The following is an 18,252-nucleotide window of genomic DNA, read 5'->3' as shown; positions in this document are numbered from 1 at the left end:
TTCATGCCTATATAAAGGCATTGTAATAGATGAAAATAACACACAATTGAAGAAGAAATAAAAATCTCTTCTCTCTTTCTCTATATATCTCTTAACTTGTTTTTCCTTGTTCTATATTATTACTTTGAGTTATATTTTATAACACGTTGTCAGCACGAGACTATACCGTCTTAAGAAACTCTTTGAGAAGACTGAGGTATAATTTTTCTCCTCTTTTAATTATGACTGATATTATGAAAAGAAAGTTCGTTGCCCTTGAAATTTCGGGCAAGAACTATATGACATGGATGTTAGATGCTGAAATCCATTTAGATGCAATGGGTCTTGGAGATGCCATTAAAGATAAAAATAAAGCATCTACCCAAGAATGTGCTAAGGCCTTAATTTTCTTGCGCCATCACCTTGATGAAGGGTTGAAAATAGAATATCTCACTGTCAAAGATCCACTTATTTTGTGGAATGGCTTAAAGGAAAGATATGACAACTTAAAGTTGGTCACTCTTTCACAAGTACGATATGATTGGGCTCATTTGAGGCTCCAAGACTTTAAGTCTGTTTCTAAATATAATTCTGTGATGTTCAGAATTACTTCTAAATTAAAACTCTCTGGAGATAGTATCACTGACTATGATATGCTTGAAAAAACGTTCACAACGTTTCATGCCTCCAATATGGTCTTGCAACAGCAGTACCGAGAGAAAGGTTTTAAGAAGTACTCAGAGTTGATTTCTCTTCTCCTTGTGGCTAAACGAAATAATGACTTGCTTATGAGAAATCACGAAAAGCGACCCACTGGGTCTACACCATTTGCCTAAAGTGGATGAGGTGTATTCTCATTATGCTAAGCGTGGAAAAGGTCGTGTCCCTGTTCGTGGCCGTGGCCGTGGCCAAGGAAGAAATCTTCCTAGTATTAATCATTCGCCAAGGAAAAATAACTTCCAAAAGTGGACAGAGAAAGGTGAAAAGTCAAAGGCAAAGGATTCAGAAACTGAATGCTATCGTTGCGGTGGAAAAGGGCATTTGGCAAATATTTGTCGCATACTAAAATATTTGGTTGAGCTTTATCAAGCATCTCTAAATAATAAAGGCCCTGAAGCTAATTTTCTCTATGACAATAAATTTGACATCACCCACTTGGATGTGGCAGATTTCTTTGAGCACCCTGATGGAAAAATAAACCATTTGATCGGTGATGAATCCGTGGTTAATGATGATTGAGTAGTTTGATTGTTATTTTTGCCTATTCGTAGTAGCTAATGAATAAACATCATGTAAGTTTTATTGTGCTTAATAATACTGCTTATGTAGTTCTTAAAAATATATGTATTTTCGGAAAAAAAAAATGAAGATTCAGTGTTTCACAAATCTCACAAATGAGGGGTAATATCTAATTAATTAGTATTCTAGTCTAAGTGATCTTTTAACGCTTTTGATTTTCCTTTTCATTACTTTAATTCTCTTTAAGAAAAAAGTTTACAAGCACCCTGAAACAACTTTTATTACTTGACCCTCAATTCCCATCTTTTTTTGAAAAAAAAAAAGAAGAAAAAAAATCTAGTACACCGGGACCTCAATTTTTTCATGTACATGAATAAAATATTAGGAATAAAGAAAAGAGAAGCAGCTAAGTATGTTCTTTTCGTACACGGATCAATTATTTTTCATGCAATGTGTAGGAAAATATAAATAACTTATACATATAAATAGTTTTGTTATAGTTGTATTAGTCATATGTGTAATGTACTTATAATTGTATTATTTTTACTACGTAATTATTTGTATCATAATTAGAATTTGCTCGAAATTGCATTAAAAGGTCACTATTGAATCAATGGTTTAACTTTATTTTTTCGCTTTTCTCTGAAAATACTAATATTTATTCATATACTTCTTTTTGTATGTCAAACCATGGGAATCAAATATGGATATCTCTCAAAGCAAACTTGGATCAAAGTTCAATTATAAAAATATTTGCTTAATTGATTCGTGTACGACACATACAATATTCAAAGAGAGAAAATATTTCTCTCATTTAAGTATGTGTAAGGCAGATGTTACTGCAATTTCTGGTAGTAGTAATCTAATTGAAGGCTCTGAAAAAGCTAATATAACTCTACCTAAGGGAACAATACTTATCGTATAAAATGCAATGTTTTCCTCCAAGTCCAAGAGGAACTTGTTGAGTTTTAAAGATATCCGTCAAAATAGATTTCATATTGAGACAATAGATGAGAATAATATCGAATATCTCATCGTTACCAAGAATGTCTCTGGCCAGAAAAGGGTTATTGAGAAGTTCCCATCTTTATCTTGTGGACTTTATTGGACAAGAATTAGTGCAGTTGAGGCACATTCTATCATAAACCAAAAGTTTACTGGTTCCAATACTTTTGTACTTTGGCATGATCGATTGGGACATCCTGGATCAATTATGATGAGATGAATTATAGAAAACTCAAATGGGCATCCATTAAAGAATTTAAAGATTCTTTTAAATAATAATTTTTCTTGTACTTCTTGTTATCAATGCAAGTTAATTATTAGACCATCACCAATAAAGGTTGGGATTGAGTCCCATGCATTTTTGAAACGTATACAAGGGGATATTTGTGCACCTATTCACCCACCTAGTGGGTCGTTTAAATATTTTATAGTCTTAATAGATGCATCTTCTAGATGGTCTCATGTGTGCCTATTGTTATCTCGCAATCTGGCGTTTGCAAAATTAATGGCACAAATAATTCGATTACGGACACAGTTTCCCAATAATCCAATTAAATCTATTCGACTTGATAATGTTACTGAGTTTTCATCCCAAGCATTTAATGATTATTGCTTATCAATTGGGATAAAAGTGGAACATCTTGTAGCTCATGTTCACACTCAAAATGGTCTTGCAGAGTCTTTGATTAAACGTCTGCAATTGATAGCAAGACCGTTACTCATGAAAATGAGATTACCCACTTCTATTTGGGGTCATGCCATTTTGCATGCAGCAATGCTAGTTCGTCTTAGACCAACAAATTATCATAAATATTTCCCGTTGTAATTAATTTTGGGTCATAAACCTAATATACCTCATTTAAGAATTTTTGAGTGTGCAGTATATGTGCCTGTAGCATAGACATATCGCATCAAGATGGGCCTCCTACAGAACTCGAAAAGGCAATTGATTATTTAAAGAAGGAATTCGAGATGAAAGATCTCGGAAAGATAAAATTATGTCTTGGTTTGCAAATTGAACATTTGGCAAATGAGACTTTTGTTCATCAATCTGCCTACATAGAAAAGGTATTGAAACGGTTTTATATGGATGGAGCACATCCATTAAGTACTCCGATGAGTGTTCGATCACTTGATGTGAATAAGGACTCGTTCCGACCTCAAGAAAAGAATGAAGAACTTTTTGGTCCTGAAGTACCATATATTAGTGCAATTGGTGCACTAATGTATCTTGCTAATACTACAAGACCTGACATAACTTTTTCAGTTAATGTCTTGGCAAGATATAACTCTGCTCCTACAAGGAGACATAATGGAATTAAATACATATTGCGGTATCTAAAAGGGACTACCGATATGGGCTTATTTTATGGCAATGATTGCAGTCCCGATCTTGTTGGTTATGCCGATGCTGGGTATTTATCTGACCCACACAAGGCTCGATCTCAAACAGGTTATGTGTTTACATGTGGAGGTACTACAATATCTTGGCGATCGACTAAGCAATCAATCGTGGCTACTTCATCTAATCATGTTGAGATAATTGCTATTCATGAAGCAAGTCGAGAATGTGTATGGTTGAGGTCTATAATACACCTTATTCGAGACAAATATGGTTTGAAGTATGACAAACTACCCACAATTTTGTATGAAGACAATGCAACATGCATAGCCCAATTGAAGGGAGGATTCATAAAAGGAGATAGGACAAAGCACATTATACCAAAGGTATTTTTCACACACGATCTTCAAAAGAATGGTGATATCAATGTGCAACAGATCCGTTCAAGTGATAATATGGCTGATTTGTTCACCAAATCTCTACCGACGTCAACTTTCAAGAAAGTAGTGTACAAGATTGGGATGCGAAGGCTCAAGGATGTGAATTGATGCTCTCATCAAGGGGAGTTAATACACGGTGTACTATTTTCCCTTACAAGGTTTTGTTCCGCTGGGTTTTCCTTGCAAGGTTTTTAATGAGGCAACCAAAAAGCGTATTTCTAAATATGTGTACTCTTTTTCCTTCACTAGGTTTTTTTTTTTCTAATAAGGTTTTAACGAGGTATATTATCTATGGACATCCAAGGGGGAGTGTTATAAGAAATTATGGTAGATGTCTATCTTCCTCCATGATCTTCCTCTCAAATGCTTAATGACATATTTCTTCATTTTTCATGCCTATATAGAGGCATTGTAATAGATGGAAATAGCACACAATTGAAAAAGAAATAAGAATCTTTTCTCTCTTTCTCTATATATCTCTTAACTTGTTTTTCTTTGTTCTATATTTTTACTTTGAGTTATATTTTATAACAATTTTGTTGATATAAAATAAATTGATCAAAGAATTAGTATGGTGTAAATTGCATGAAATGACAACTTTGACCGTGACATGTCATCTTGATTGATTTGACTATACCGATTGCATTTTTCTAATACCAAATAATTTTCTTTACTAAAGCAAAAGAGATAGCACTTGCTAATAAAGGAAGCAATATTCAACATGATACAATCAACTAAATCATATCCCAAGTTCAATTTGAGAAAATGAATTCTAAATTCGCTTATCTTGCTAGTGTGAAACCAAGAAAAGGCATTACTTATATTTATACTATAATAGAACTTTTGTGCAACGCAAGTCCATTATTTAAATTAGTAGCTATAATATCCTATTTCTCAAAGAGATGGAATTATACTATAATAGAACAGTGCCATATTTTATGTGAAAATAAAAATTTATATAAACAATGCTACATTTTATGTGGGGATTATTTCTTCCTATTTTTGTAACCAAAAGACACTTAATAGAATTTTTGTTCTTTTTTCGTTATACTAGAATTCTTGTTGGACTACCATTTACTTTTATTAATGATGACATGTAAGATACACCAATTTTTAAAAATAAATGAGGAAAAATCACGCAATAAAAAATGTTATATACTAATAGCTTGTTTCCTCAAGCTTATTTTTGGCTAAAAGTATTTTTTTACCACTAAGGTATTTGGTGAAGTTTTTAGAAGGAAAAAATGGTTTCTAGTAGTTTTTGAGAAAAATAATAAAATAATTTCTCTCCAAAATAACTTTTGAGAAAAATATATTTAGATGCACTTTCGAAAAACTTGATCAAATACTAATCGGTGGTCAAAAATACTTTTTAAATAATTAGCCAAATATAAATGACTTTTCACCAAAAAATATTCACGTCCTCACGTGTATATATTTGTACACTCATAATTTAACTTCTTTTAGTAAAATTTCTGGTACACCTTTCAAAAATGGAGCTTTTTCAAAATTTGAGACGGCAAATCAAAAGCTCCAATTTTAAAACTTTGAGCTAATTATTTGCGCGTACTAGTCTCATCACACAAACTTCTGAAGAAATAATTGAAGGTCGCTGGTGTCGTCCTTGTTCTCCTCAGGTAAATTCCCTAAAACCCTAGCTATATTTCTTCCTCTTTTGTTTTTCTATATATTATTTCATCGATTTAGAATCCTTATGTTAGATCTCTTGTAGCTATTATTTTGGAATTGCATTTTTTTTTGGGTACCTAATCCACCTGATTTTTAATAGAAAAATTTCTTCTTGATATTAATACTTATTGAATACCTTTGGCATTAATCCAATTTCGTGCAAAAATCTTGGTCAATTTCTCTGGAATTTTAATGGGTTTGTGTTTATATTTTCTCTTTGTTTGTAGATTTTGCGGCATCAAGGTTTTATTGATTTTTTGAGAAATTCCAAATTTTAAAAAAGGGAAGTGCGGAAAAGGGTGTAGTAATGAGTGATATAAAAATGGAGGGGACGTCGGCTCCAGCAGTAAGGCGAGACCCGTACGAGGTGTTGTCTGTTTCAAGGGATTCGTCTGATCAGGAGATAAAGACTGCTTATAGAAAGCTTGCTCTCAAGTAAGTTATCCCTAAACACAAATATTCCTAATTTAAATTCATAGTTAGTTTTGTTATAATGGAAGAAAAACATCTATATATGCAATACCTATTAATTACTCTGTTTTATTTATGTGGTTATAAGACATTTGAATCTTAAACATGCCGTAATATTTGTATGGCTATAAAGCTTCTCATAAAGAATAAAATGCACAAGTTTAAAGTTTTCCAAATGTAGAAATGTATCTTTCTTTTGGAAATGGACTAATAAGTAAATAATTTCACATCAATTGAAAATAATTGAGAATATATTTTAGTCATGTTAACACTTTTACTTTACATCCCATAATTTTCTAGGAGTTGTTCATAGATTTATATGTCAGTAGAAAATGTAATGAACTTCTAGTACTTTTTGATTTGTTTTTATTTGGATAACATTGGCCTAAGATAGTTTAAATAGAGTGAAATGATCAATAAGGATTTATATAGCCGACTCCAAGTTGTTTGAGACTAACGCATGGTTGTTATTGGCGTTTAACTGTGTAATTGGAATGAAATAGACCTAAATATAGCATAATAGATACAACAACAATAACAACATACCCAGTATATTCCCAACAGGTGGGGTCTGGGGAGGGTAGTCTGTACGCATACCCTACCCCTACCTAATGAAGGTAGAGAGGCTGTATTCTATAGATCCTCGGCTCGGATAGAAGAAGAAGGAGGAGAAGGATACGTAGTACCAAATTGTTAGTTTACAGTTATGTATATAGTGTGGTCTTGTTCCACATTGGAATAGGAGTAGTATGTCTTGTATTGTATTGAACATCCAATATCAATAACATATTTTCTCCCGTGCTTTCTCACATGGTATCAGAGCAATTGTGAGAGATTTATCGCTCTGCATAAATTCTAGCGATTCCGGGAAGAGAAATCAGTCAGCAAAAGTCTTTTTCTGGCGACTCTTTTTTAAGGCTGTTTTGCGTCTGCTTCGTCTCCGTCAGTGTTGTGCAAAATCCTTCACTGCCACAAGAGTCGTCACTGTTCGGCGACCAAATCCCAGTGAAAATCTCTGGCAGCAGCCTCCTCACGCGCCTCCACGCGCCACCAGAAGCTCACGCGCGTGAGCTCACGCGTCGGCGCGCACGACCACTTCCGGCAATTTTTTGAAAAACTTCCTTCAGAACAGTTGGGTCGCCTAGTAATTCCGATCCTACCCCTACTGTTTTCATTTCATTCCGACTACTTTGAGTTTTTCCGGCAGCTACAGTACTATTCCGACAGCTACAGTAAGATTCCGGCAGCTACAATATTTCATTATTCTGTTTCTGTGTTTCCTTACTCTGTTTCAGTGGATTACAATTGATTCTTTCTCTTATTTGGTAATAGTTTGCAACAATGTCTTTGGGATTTGATGCTTTTGGGTCTAGAAACATGAGTTCTGGAAGCTCTAGTGCTATTATTACCTCAGAACTTTTAATGGGAGGTTCAAACTACTTAGCTTGGGCTTCATCTGTCGAGTTGTGGTGTAGAGGCCAAGGTGTTCAAGATCATCTAATCAAACAGTCTAGTGAAGGAGATGAAAAGGCAATAACACTTTGGGCAAAAATCGATGCTCAGTTATGTAGTATCTTGTGGCGATCTATTGATTCCAAGTTGATGCCCTTGTTTTGTCCATTCCAGACATGTTATATGGTTTGGGCAAAGGCACGCACCTTATACACTAATGACATATCTCGCTTCTATGATGTGATATCGCAGATGACAAACTTAAAGAAGCAGGAATTAGATATGTCTACTTACTTGGGTCAAGTACAGGCAGTCATGGAGGAATTTGAGAAGTTGATGCCAGTTTCTGCTAGTGTTGAAAAACAACAAGAGCAGCGACGGAAGATATTTCTCGTTCTTACCCTCGCTGGACTTCCTAATGATCTTGATTCAGTACGCGATCAGATTTTGGCTAGTCCGACTGTCCCGACAGTTGATGAATTATTCTCTCGATTACTCTGTCTTGCTGCAGCACCAAGTCACTAGTGATCTCATCACAGATACTTGATTCCTCTGTTCTTGCATCCCAGACAGTGGATGTTCGGGCATCTCAAACTATGGAGCATAGACGAGGAGGAGGTCGTTTTGGAAGATCTAGACCCAAGTATTCTTATTGTCATAAACTTGGACACACTCGTGAAATGTGCTATTCCTTACATGGTCGTCCACCCAAAAATGCTTACATTGCTCAGACCGAGACTCCAGGTAACCAGGGATTTTCTTTATCTAAAGAAGAATATAATGAGCTCCTTCAGTATCGAGCAAGTAAGCAGACATCTCCACAAGTAGCCTCAGTTGCTCAGACTGATACTTCTGTTACTGGTAATTCTTTTGCTTGTGTTTCCCAGTCTAGCACTCTTGGCCCATGGGTCATGGACTCAGGCGCTTCTGATCACATCTTTGGTAATATATCACTTTTGTCAAATATTGTATATTCACAGTCTCTTCCCACTGTTACTTTAGCCAATGGATGTCAAACTAAGGCAAAAGGAGTTGGACAAGCTAATCCATTGTCTTCTATCACCCTAGATTCCGTTCTTTATGTCCCTGTCTGTCCTTTTAGTCTTGCATCTGTTAGTCGTTTGACTCGTGCCCTCCATTGTGGTATATATTTTATTGACGATTCTTTTATTATGCAGGACCGCAGTACGGGACAGACAATTGATACAGGACGTGAATCAGAAGGCCTTTACTACCTTAACTCACTCAGTCCTTCCACAACATGTCTAGTTACAGATCCTCCAGATCTATTCCACAGACGTTTAGGACATTCGAGTTTATCCAAACTTCAGAAGATGGTGCCTAGTTTATCTAGATTGTGAGTCGTGTCAGCTTGAGAAACATACCTGAGCCTCCTTTTCGCGTAGTGTTGAGAGTCATGCAGAGTCTGTCTTCTTTTAGTTCATTTTGATATATGGGGTCCTAATAGAGTCAGTTCAACCTTGGGATTTCGATATTTTGTTAGTTTCATTGATGATTATTGAAGATGTACTTGATTTTTCTTAATGAAAGATCGTTCTGAGTTATTTTTTATATTCCAGAGTTTCTGTGCTGAAATCAAAAACCGATTTGGTGTTTCTATTCGCATTTTTCACAGTGATAATGCCTTAGAATATTTATCTTCTCAATTTCAGGAGTTTATGACTTCTCAAGGAATTATTCATCAGACATCTTGTCCTTATACCCCTCAACAAAATGGAGTTGCTGAGAGAAAAAATATGCACCTTATTGAGACTGCTCGCACACTTCTAATTGAATCTCGTGTTCCGTTGCGTTTTTGGGGCGATGCAGTTCTCACAGCTTGTTATTTGATTAATCGGATGCCTTCATCTCCCATCAAGGATCAGATTCCGCATTCAGTATTGTTTCCCCAGTCACCCTTATACTCTCTTCCATCCCGTGTTTTTGGGAGCACGTGTTTTGTTCATAACTTAGTCCCTGGGAAAGATAAGTTAGCTCCTCGTGCTCTCAAGTGTGTCTTCCTTGGTTATTCTCGTGTTCAGAAGGGATATCGTTGTTATTCTCTAGATCTTCGTAGGTACCTTATGTGAGCTGACGTCATATTTTTTGAGTCTAAACCTTTCTTTACTTCTGCTGACCACCATGATATATCTGAGGTCTTACCTATACCGACCTTTGAGGAGTTTACTATAGCTCCTCCTCCACCTTCGACCACAAAGGTTTCATCCATACCAACCGTTGAGGAGTCTAGTGTTGTTCCTCCTAGTTCCCCAGCCACAGGAACACCACTTTTGACTTATCATTGTCGTTCGCGCCCTACATCAGGCCCAACTGGTTCTCGTCCTGCACCTGACCCTGCTCCTAGTACACCGATTGCACTTCGGAAAGGTATACGGACCACACTTAACCCTAATCCTCATTATGTCGGTTTGAGTTATCATCGTCTGTCATCTCCCCATTATGCTTTTATATCTTCTTTGTCCTCGGTTTCCATCCCTAAGTCTACAGGTGAAGCGTTGTCTCATCCAGGATGGCGACAGGCTATGAGTGACGAGATGTCTGCTTTACATACAAGTGATACTTGGGAGCTTGTTCCTCTTCCCTCAGGTAAATCTACTGTTGGTTGTCGTTGGGTTTATGCAGTCAAAGTTAGTCCCGATGGCCAGATTGATCGACTTAAGGCCCGTCTTGTTGCCAAAGGATATACTCAGATATTTGGGCTCGATTACAGTGATACCTTCTCTCCCGTGGCTAAAGTGGCTTCAGTCCGCCTTTTTCTATCCATGGCTGCGGTTCGTCATTGGCAATAACAAAAGAGAATACAATACCTGAGGCAAACAAAACCACATAACGCAATTAAGATATGAGAATACGAAGGGACATATAGCATAATAGATGCAGAAGATTTATATGGCTGACCTAACTAGTTGGAATTAAGGCTTTGGTTGATTGATTGAGTGATGGTATTTAACTGAGGTTTAAGTGTAACCAGTAACTAAACTGAAATTTGGTGTGGATTGTGGTGAGCTGTGTATGCATTTTGTTGGTATTTGTCTTGGTGCTTGTTGGTAAGCACATGGGCATTATTGAATTTCAGTTGGAAGACAAAACTCGTGTAATTTAGTGGTAAAGTAATTAATTAAGTAATCTGAAGATTGATGTATATTGTCTATCTGAAGGAAATGTAATATAGATGGGAGGGACTTGCTTGTGTTGTACTTTGTCATATGATATATCAGTCTAGAAGTGGCCAGATGGAAAAAACTAATGGTGATGGGAAGTGAATGTGGTTATAGAGGAAAAAGTAAAAACAACTTATAGGGCTATTTGTTGGGAGTTGGGCAACTTCTCAATTTGATAGTTCTTTCGATGAATAATCGAGCGGAAATTATTGGCAGGTATCATCCTGACAAGAATGCTAGCAATCCCGAAGCTTCAGAACTCTTCAAGGAGGTAGCATACTCGTACAACATTCTATCTGATCCAGAGAAAAGAAGGCAATATGATATGGCCGGCTTTGAGGTACTCACCCCCTGTCCACTGTCAAATATATATATATAGATAGATTTTTTTCTGATCAGGTAAAAATACATTTTTCTCTACTAAGTTGTTCATCGTGAGTAATGACATATCACGAGAAAGTCTATTACTATTTTTCTGTTTTTACAGAGTGAAAATCATGGATAATAGTTCTTTTGTTTGATTTATATCACCTTACATTTGCTTGTTATGTATTGATGTGCATTTCAATGAGGTGACTGATTTTGCAATAGAAAGAAAGAGGTTCAAAGAGAGAACTCTGGATGTTCTTGATTTCAAAAAGGGATAGAAATAAGAGTTTGGGTAGTCTATATTAATAAATGATAGGTTGTAGCTTTGTGGCTTCAATCAAAGCATATTTAGAATGATTGAACACTCATTGTTTGCACTCAAAAGTGAAAACTATACACAGTCCCTTTAGGTGCCGAAAATATAAACTTAGCATATTGTAAAGGTTCAGCAAAATATGGATACTTGAAGGTTGCGGGCAGCAATCTGGATGTTAGAAATGCAACTCGTTTAATTCTCGAAGTTTCCATTCTGTTGTATTTGGGGAATATTCAATAGGTTTACAGTTGAAAGGTCATCCTGTCAGCTGCAGTTATCTGGACTCTTCACTTCTCCTTGACATTTCTAGTCAATGATTGCTTATAGGTCCCCAAATTATCTAAGAAGCATGCTACAATAGAACATGTAACCACAAAGGACACTCTTTGTTCTTAACAGTAGTAGCAGAAGGTGCTTATGTTGGTGTTACAAGAGCCTTCTAATGCCAATATTTCCAGTTCGAGGTATGGTACATCTTAGTGATGTAGTATTCATGGAACAAGTGTACAAAATTTTATGCTAGAAATAAGCTGTTATAAAATCATAGAGGTAGGTTATATCTTAATTTGTGTACAATAGGCATTTAGAAGCCAGAGTTCCAACTCTCTAATTTTATTAGCAAATCATAGCTGATAAAACCTCTTTAATGTACGACACTCAAGGAATGGCTTTTGCCGACTCTTTTGACATGTTTTGAGTTTTTAGGCTATTGAAGCTGAAGGAATGGATATGGAAATTGATTTGTCCAACCTTGGAACTGTCAACACAATGTTCGCAGCATTGTTTAGGTAAGTCTGCCTCCCGAAATTTGTTTTTTTGGTGGTGTTTTTGATTAGTTTTGTAACATTTATCTTTTTTCCTGGATAGCAAGTTGGGTGTCCCTATCAAAACAACTATTTCTGCTAATGTTCTTGAAGAAGCTTTGAATGGAACTGTCACGGTCCGTCCTCTTCCCATTGGCACATCAGTCAGTGGAAAGGTAGAATTTAATTGTCCTTTCCAGTGGCAAAATTTATCAGCTGTACCGGGGTTTGACATTTGTGGAGCTTCAATGCAGGTAGAAAAGCAAAATGCTCATTTTTTTGGTGTAACAATTAGTGATGAACAAGCAGAGGCAGGGATTGTAGTAAGAGTTACTTCAGCTGCCCAAAGCAAATTCAAGGTACATTTTAGATGTATAGAGTTATATTATAGGTATTTTTATGCACTTTGTAAATGGTACCTATACATGTTCATGCTTTTGTATTTTCTACTCTGTGTTGTGTGTTGAGATACTAAAACTGATTTTCGTGTAATTTTCAGCTACTATATTTTGAACATGATGCAAATGGGGGTTACGGCCTGGCCTTGCAGGTAATGCATTTTACACTTTTGATTATTCGTTGTGTGCTTAGCGAGGATTGTATAGCCAGTTATTGTGTGCTTAAGATATTTCTTGCTCTAGATTTCCATTGAAGAACCTTGATGTATGTTTGGTTAGAGCAAAATTAAACCAAATTGTGAGTGATTTGATGTGGCTAGGGAATAGTAAAGCAGTAAGGTGGAAATAAAACCAACATGAGTTAATTGAATTGTGAAAGATCGAATCAACATCTCCATTTCAAAAAAAAAGGAAGATAGAATCAACACCTTCAATAGGGAGGGACAGGACATATTTAATTACTCATCGACCAAGCTTGTCATACTATTTACCTTAAAAAAAAAATACTATATGCTCGTATAATTTTTTGCAGACATGTTGATCCTGCCCTTAATTTATGATATTTGTAGTCAAACATTCATGAAAAAGGGCTTACGTATCCGTTCTTTACAAAACTGACAAAATTAAATAAGAAAATAGCTTGCCTTCAATTTTGGTAAGCAAATAGTATGTCATTATTCTGTATTTAAGAGAGTTCATGTAATCCAATTTTAATAGGTTTCTGCTGTACATTACGGATCCAAACAAGTGCTATTTTATACCTGGATTCCCCCAATTTTAGATGGGTTATCTTAGGGTTTGCCCCGGTCACTGCCATGCTCTAATACATGGCTACCCTTCCCCGGAAGCTCCGTAAGACTACCTACCTCTAGTCCTTGGATGCAGGGATTTATTAACCAAAAAGGAAGAAGGAAAAACCCACCTAGATGGGGATTTCAGGAGGGTTGATACTGGCTTTGAACCCATTTTTTGGATTGTCTAGGGACCATGTCATGGCAGGGAAGGAGTATCTTAAGACCTGCTTGGTTGGGAATTCGAGGAGAAGGTGGGCCCAACGGAGGTGGTAACTGATTGGGCCTTGGAGGCTTGGTAAGTGACGATGGGGCTGAAAGTCTCGGTGATGGAGTTTCTTTTTTCATTTTGCTTCTGAAGTCGATACCTGTGTGCTGGGTGAGGGATTGAGATGGATGTGGGGAAGTTATCTTCTGTTAGAAATGTGGGGGTGAGACTTCTAGCTGCAAATTGCATAATTCGGGGGGGGGGGGGGGGATGATATTCTGGTGGTGAAGTGGTTGGTTGCCGGCACATCGTTGGTGCTTTGAATTTTAAGGAAGTGGCTTCATTGATGTTCTGTAATCTGGCGTACCTTGCTAGGGTTAGGGTGTTTGTTAGGAAGGGGGAAAGGTACCAGTGTCTGTGATGGTTTGTTGGGGGGACGCTTTGAATTTAACCTGAAATATTGATTAAGGAGATCAAAAGAGGGGGAATGAGGGAGGAGAAGAGAGAGGGTTGAGGAGGGACCTAAAAATGGCAGGTTGGATGGGGGGAGAAATTTGATGCCGGAAAAAATGCCGAAGCTGCCGGGAACATATAAAAATAGCAGGCTGGGCGACTGGTATTTTAAAATAATGCTGATCAGGTGAGGAGGGGAGGATGGGGGGAGGGAGGTTGCCCTTGGATTAGTGAACCGGTCTTCGTTCTTTAAATAATGATGTTGTCCAATTCTAACACTCGTTTCAGAGGGAGTAAAGAGTCTACCGAGCTGGTGATTGAGGAGGCATTTGGTTTGTCGACTTCCTGAACAAGATCAGTGATTTGCTTGTCTGGTGCTCCCTATTTGATAAAATTTAACTGTGTACTGGACACACTGTCAATTTACTTTAGTTGAATGACATTAATGACCTGAGTAGGAAAGTAAACCATTTCTCAAGAGATTAATTTGCTTTTCTTGAACTGAATTCGATATGAAACTGCTATATGCAACGACTACAACTTGTAGAGTTCAACTTATACTGGATTAGTAATCTTAATCGTAAGAATGACGAAGCTCATTGATTTGCTTTGAGGAGGCATTTGGTTTGTCGACTTCCTGAACAAGATCAGTGATTTGCTTGTCTGGTGCTCCCTATTTGATAAAATTTAACTGTGTACTGGACACACTGTCAATTTACTTTAGTTGAATGACATTAATGACCTGAGTAGGAAAGTAAACCATTTCTCAAGAGATTAATTTGCTTTTCTTGAACTGAATTCGATATGAAACTGCTATATGCAACGACTACAACTTGTAGAGTTCAACTTATACTGGATTAGTAATCTTAATCGTAAGAATGACGAAGCTCATTGATTTGCTTTGAGGAGGCATTTGGTTTGTCGACTTCCTGAACAAGATCAGTGATTTGCTTGTCTGGTGCTCCCTATTTGATAAAATTTAACTGTGTACTGGACACACTGTCAATTTACTTTAGTTGAATGACATTAATGACCTGAGTAGGAAAGTAAACCATTTCTCAAGAGATTAATTTGCTTTTCTTGAACTGAATTCGATATGAAACTGCTATATGCAACGACTACAACTTGTAGAGTTCAACTTATACTGGATTAGTAATCTTAATCGTAAGAATGACGAAGCTCATTGATTTGCTTTGAGGAGGCATTTGGTTTGTCGACTTCCTGAACAAGATCAGTGATTTGCTTGTCTGGTGCTCCCTATTTGATAAAATTTAACTGTGTACTGGACACACTGTCAATTTACTTTAGTTGAATGACATTAATGACCTGAGTAGGAAAGTAAACCATTTCTCAAGAGATTAATTTGCTTTTCTTGAACTGAATTCGATATGAAACTGCTATATGCAACGACTACAACTTGTAGAGTTCAACTTATACTGGATTAGTAATCTTAATCGTAAGAATGACGAAGCTCATTGATATAGACTTGATATCTTTATCATAAGAATGTAAAAGTTTTACCTGCCCAAATACCTCAAAATTCTACCTGCACTCTGGTTTACATCTTGCTATACATGTCTATCTTTGACCTTAGAGTGGCACCATCTTCAGGTCTTTCTTTTCACTTGTAATTTCCAAACATTTGGAATCTTCTGCGTTTATGAGCTTGTAAACTGGAATTTTTAGATGAATATTTATTGTTTTGCGTTTTTGTCTTTGCTCCAAGCAGTTTACTGATTAGTACTATTTCTTAATAAAACTGATCCATCCTCACTATTTACAGGAAGATAGTGAGAAAGCCGGCAAGGTAACCTCCGCGGGGATGTATTTCTTGCACTTTCAAGTGTACAGAATGGATTCAACTGTAAATGCGGTATGTGAATTTCTTCTTAGCGGTTTAATATAATATTATAGCATGCAGTGTTGTCAGCAGTGACAATACTTGTGATGATGTAGTTAGCAATGGCCAAAGACCCAGAAGCTGCTTTCTTTAAGAGGCTGGAGGGCCTTCAACCTTGTGAGGTCTCAGAACTAAAAGCTGGCACTCACATATTTGCTGTTTATGGTCTGAACTTGCTTATTTTTGTTGAATACATTGTCTTTATTTTTGGGAAAAACTATCTAACTGCTACTAATTATGCACTGCTAAAAGAATTTTTTATTTTATGTCTGCAGGAGATAATTTCTTTAAACCTGCTAGTTATACTATTGAGGCTTTGTGCGCCAAGACATACGAGGACACAACTCATAAGCTCCAGGACATTGAGGGTCAGATTTTGAGGAAGAGAAATGAGCTTCGACAGTTTGAAACAGAATATAGAAAGGTTGTTCTTCTGCTCATAGACAATGTTTATCGTGAGATCTTTTAATCTTCATGCATCCTCATTGCACTATTTTGACATGTGATTGCTTACAGGCATTGGCACGGTTCCAGGAAGTGACCAATAGATATAGCCAGGAAAAGCAGTCTGTAAGTTTCTTTCTTACCTAAGTTTCATTACAAAAATAGGCTGTGATTATTTGTTAGTTACACAGTAGGTTTTGCTGTCTATTGTTTGTTAGTTATGGTCAAAAAAGTCATATGTGAGGTACCTACATTTCTCTGAGTGATGCTATTTTTGTAAAGGTCGATGAGCTGCTTAAACAGAGAGACAGCATCCACTCCTCGTTCACGGTTACAAGGACACTTGCTACCATAAGTGGCAGTGGGAGTGGGCATTTCAGTAACGGAAGTAGCAGTAAACTATCTGGCGAAGACTACAAAGGCGATAGCCCAAGTGAAGATGGCAGTTCAGACTCCAAGGAGAAATACTCGAAACGAAAATGGTTTAACCTTAACCTCAAAGGATCTGATAAGAAGTAATCGGACTGGTGGTTATCTGTAATATATAGATCCTATGAATTCCCAATTCCAGCCTCGCCGCCAAGGATGAGGGCTGCCTTCTAGTTTGCTACCTGAAGTAATCTCCTCATGTATTCTTTGTTCAATATTTGGGTATTTCTTGGGCTTCCCCAGACGTTTTCGTTTCCATTTATTTTTTCCAAATTTCATTTTTTGGGCATGTGAAGTCTGATTTCTGTCGAATGACTGCAAGATATAGAAGGTTTTTGTTCCTGTATTTGTACTTCTGATTCTTGTGTTGTATCATAATGTACTAGTCAATGGACTCCAAATTTTGAGTCTTTTGAACAAATCTAAGTCCTTTAGATTTTGTAATTTCAGTGAATGTTTTCCCCCTTATAAAAGTGGGAATGGTATCATCATTTCATATGATTGAAGACAAGTAGGTTCATGGTTTTATATCAGTGATTTAGAGTAGACCTCTACTAGGAAACTTAATTAGCATAAACTTCCGATTAAACAAAGGCCAAACTCTTAGATCAATAACTGGAAAATGAAACCTTGATTCTACAAGTTTTAGGCTGAGAGTTTTAGCTCACTGCTAAATCTATTGTGTGGTATTCTACAAGTTCAAGATTCTTTTTTGGGTTCTTGCCCGGTGTCCGATACATGTATTAGTACTCTGACTAATCTGGATTCGAGCTGGGCTTAAACTCGAGATCTCTAATTAAAAATGCAGGTTTCATATCCCCGTGCTAACCAAAAGAATTGAAAAAAGAAAGAAGTTCCTTTTAAGTTGATTTTCTTCCATTAAACATGTACAAATTCTTTTCCTACCAATTTTCTTGAAAAGAGATTATAATTCAAAAATAAATCTAGTCCAATGTCATGTCGGGACCATTCTACTCTTTGAGAATTTTTATTTGCCGTCCTAACTAATAAAATAATAATATGCTCCTTTTAGATAAGCCTATAAATTAAAAAAACAATTACTACATTGTACTTAAGTTCCTTAACCAACCAAAAATAAAATAAAACAAACTTTCAAAAAATTCATTATTGTTTCTATGTCCTAACTCTTTCTTAGTACGCTTTACAATTGTTTTGTTGTGTAGGGTAGATTAGTTGTCTAGGCCTTCGTATTTCCTAGATATATAATATTGTTTCTTAGTGAAAGAGAAATTTGATTATAAAATTAACAATGAATAAGTGAATTGTAATTTATATTTTAACTTTCGAAATTAAAACGTCATCTTAGGTTATCTGTCCCGAG

At 36.4% G+C, this 18,252-nt stretch overlaps 2 protein-coding genes across 2 annotated transcripts; both read left to right on the top strand.

Annotated features, from left to right (window-relative positions):
* The first annotated feature begins 278 nt into the window (after positions 1-278).
* Positions 279-1,218, top strand: LOC138900408 (uncharacterized). Its single transcript, XM_070187148.1, has 2 exons — positions 279-702; positions 857-1,218. Exons 1-2 carry the CDS (start codon positions 279-281, stop codon positions 1,216-1,218), a joined length of 786 nt encoding a protein of 261 aa, XP_070043249.1.
* A 4,252-nt stretch (positions 1,219-5,470) lies between these two features.
* Positions 5,471-17,354, top strand: LOC104113463 (chaperone protein dnaJ 15-like). Its single transcript, XM_070187247.1, has 12 exons — positions 5,471-5,642; positions 5,922-6,129; positions 11,016-11,139; positions 12,190-12,272; positions 12,352-12,463; positions 12,542-12,646; positions 12,787-12,837; positions 15,921-16,010; positions 16,094-16,202; positions 16,313-16,461; positions 16,554-16,607; positions 16,764-17,354. The coding sequence occupies exons 2-12, from the start codon at positions 6,002-6,004 to the stop codon at positions 16,998-17,000; spliced, it is 1,242 nt and encodes a 413-aa protein (XP_070043348.1). The 5' UTR covers positions 5,471-5,642; positions 5,922-6,001; the 3' UTR covers positions 17,001-17,354.
* The last annotated feature ends 898 nt before the right edge of the window (positions 17,355-18,252 follow it).

The sequence above is a fragment of the Nicotiana tomentosiformis genome, chromosome 10, assembly GCF_000390325.3.
Source record: "Nicotiana tomentosiformis chromosome 10, ASM39032v3, whole genome shotgun sequence".
Lineage (NCBI taxonomy): Eukaryota > Viridiplantae > Streptophyta > Magnoliopsida > Solanales > Solanaceae > Nicotiana > Nicotiana tomentosiformis.
The sequence above is the reverse complement of the archived record's forward strand: the minus strand, read 5'-3'. Positions and strand labels throughout refer to the sequence as shown.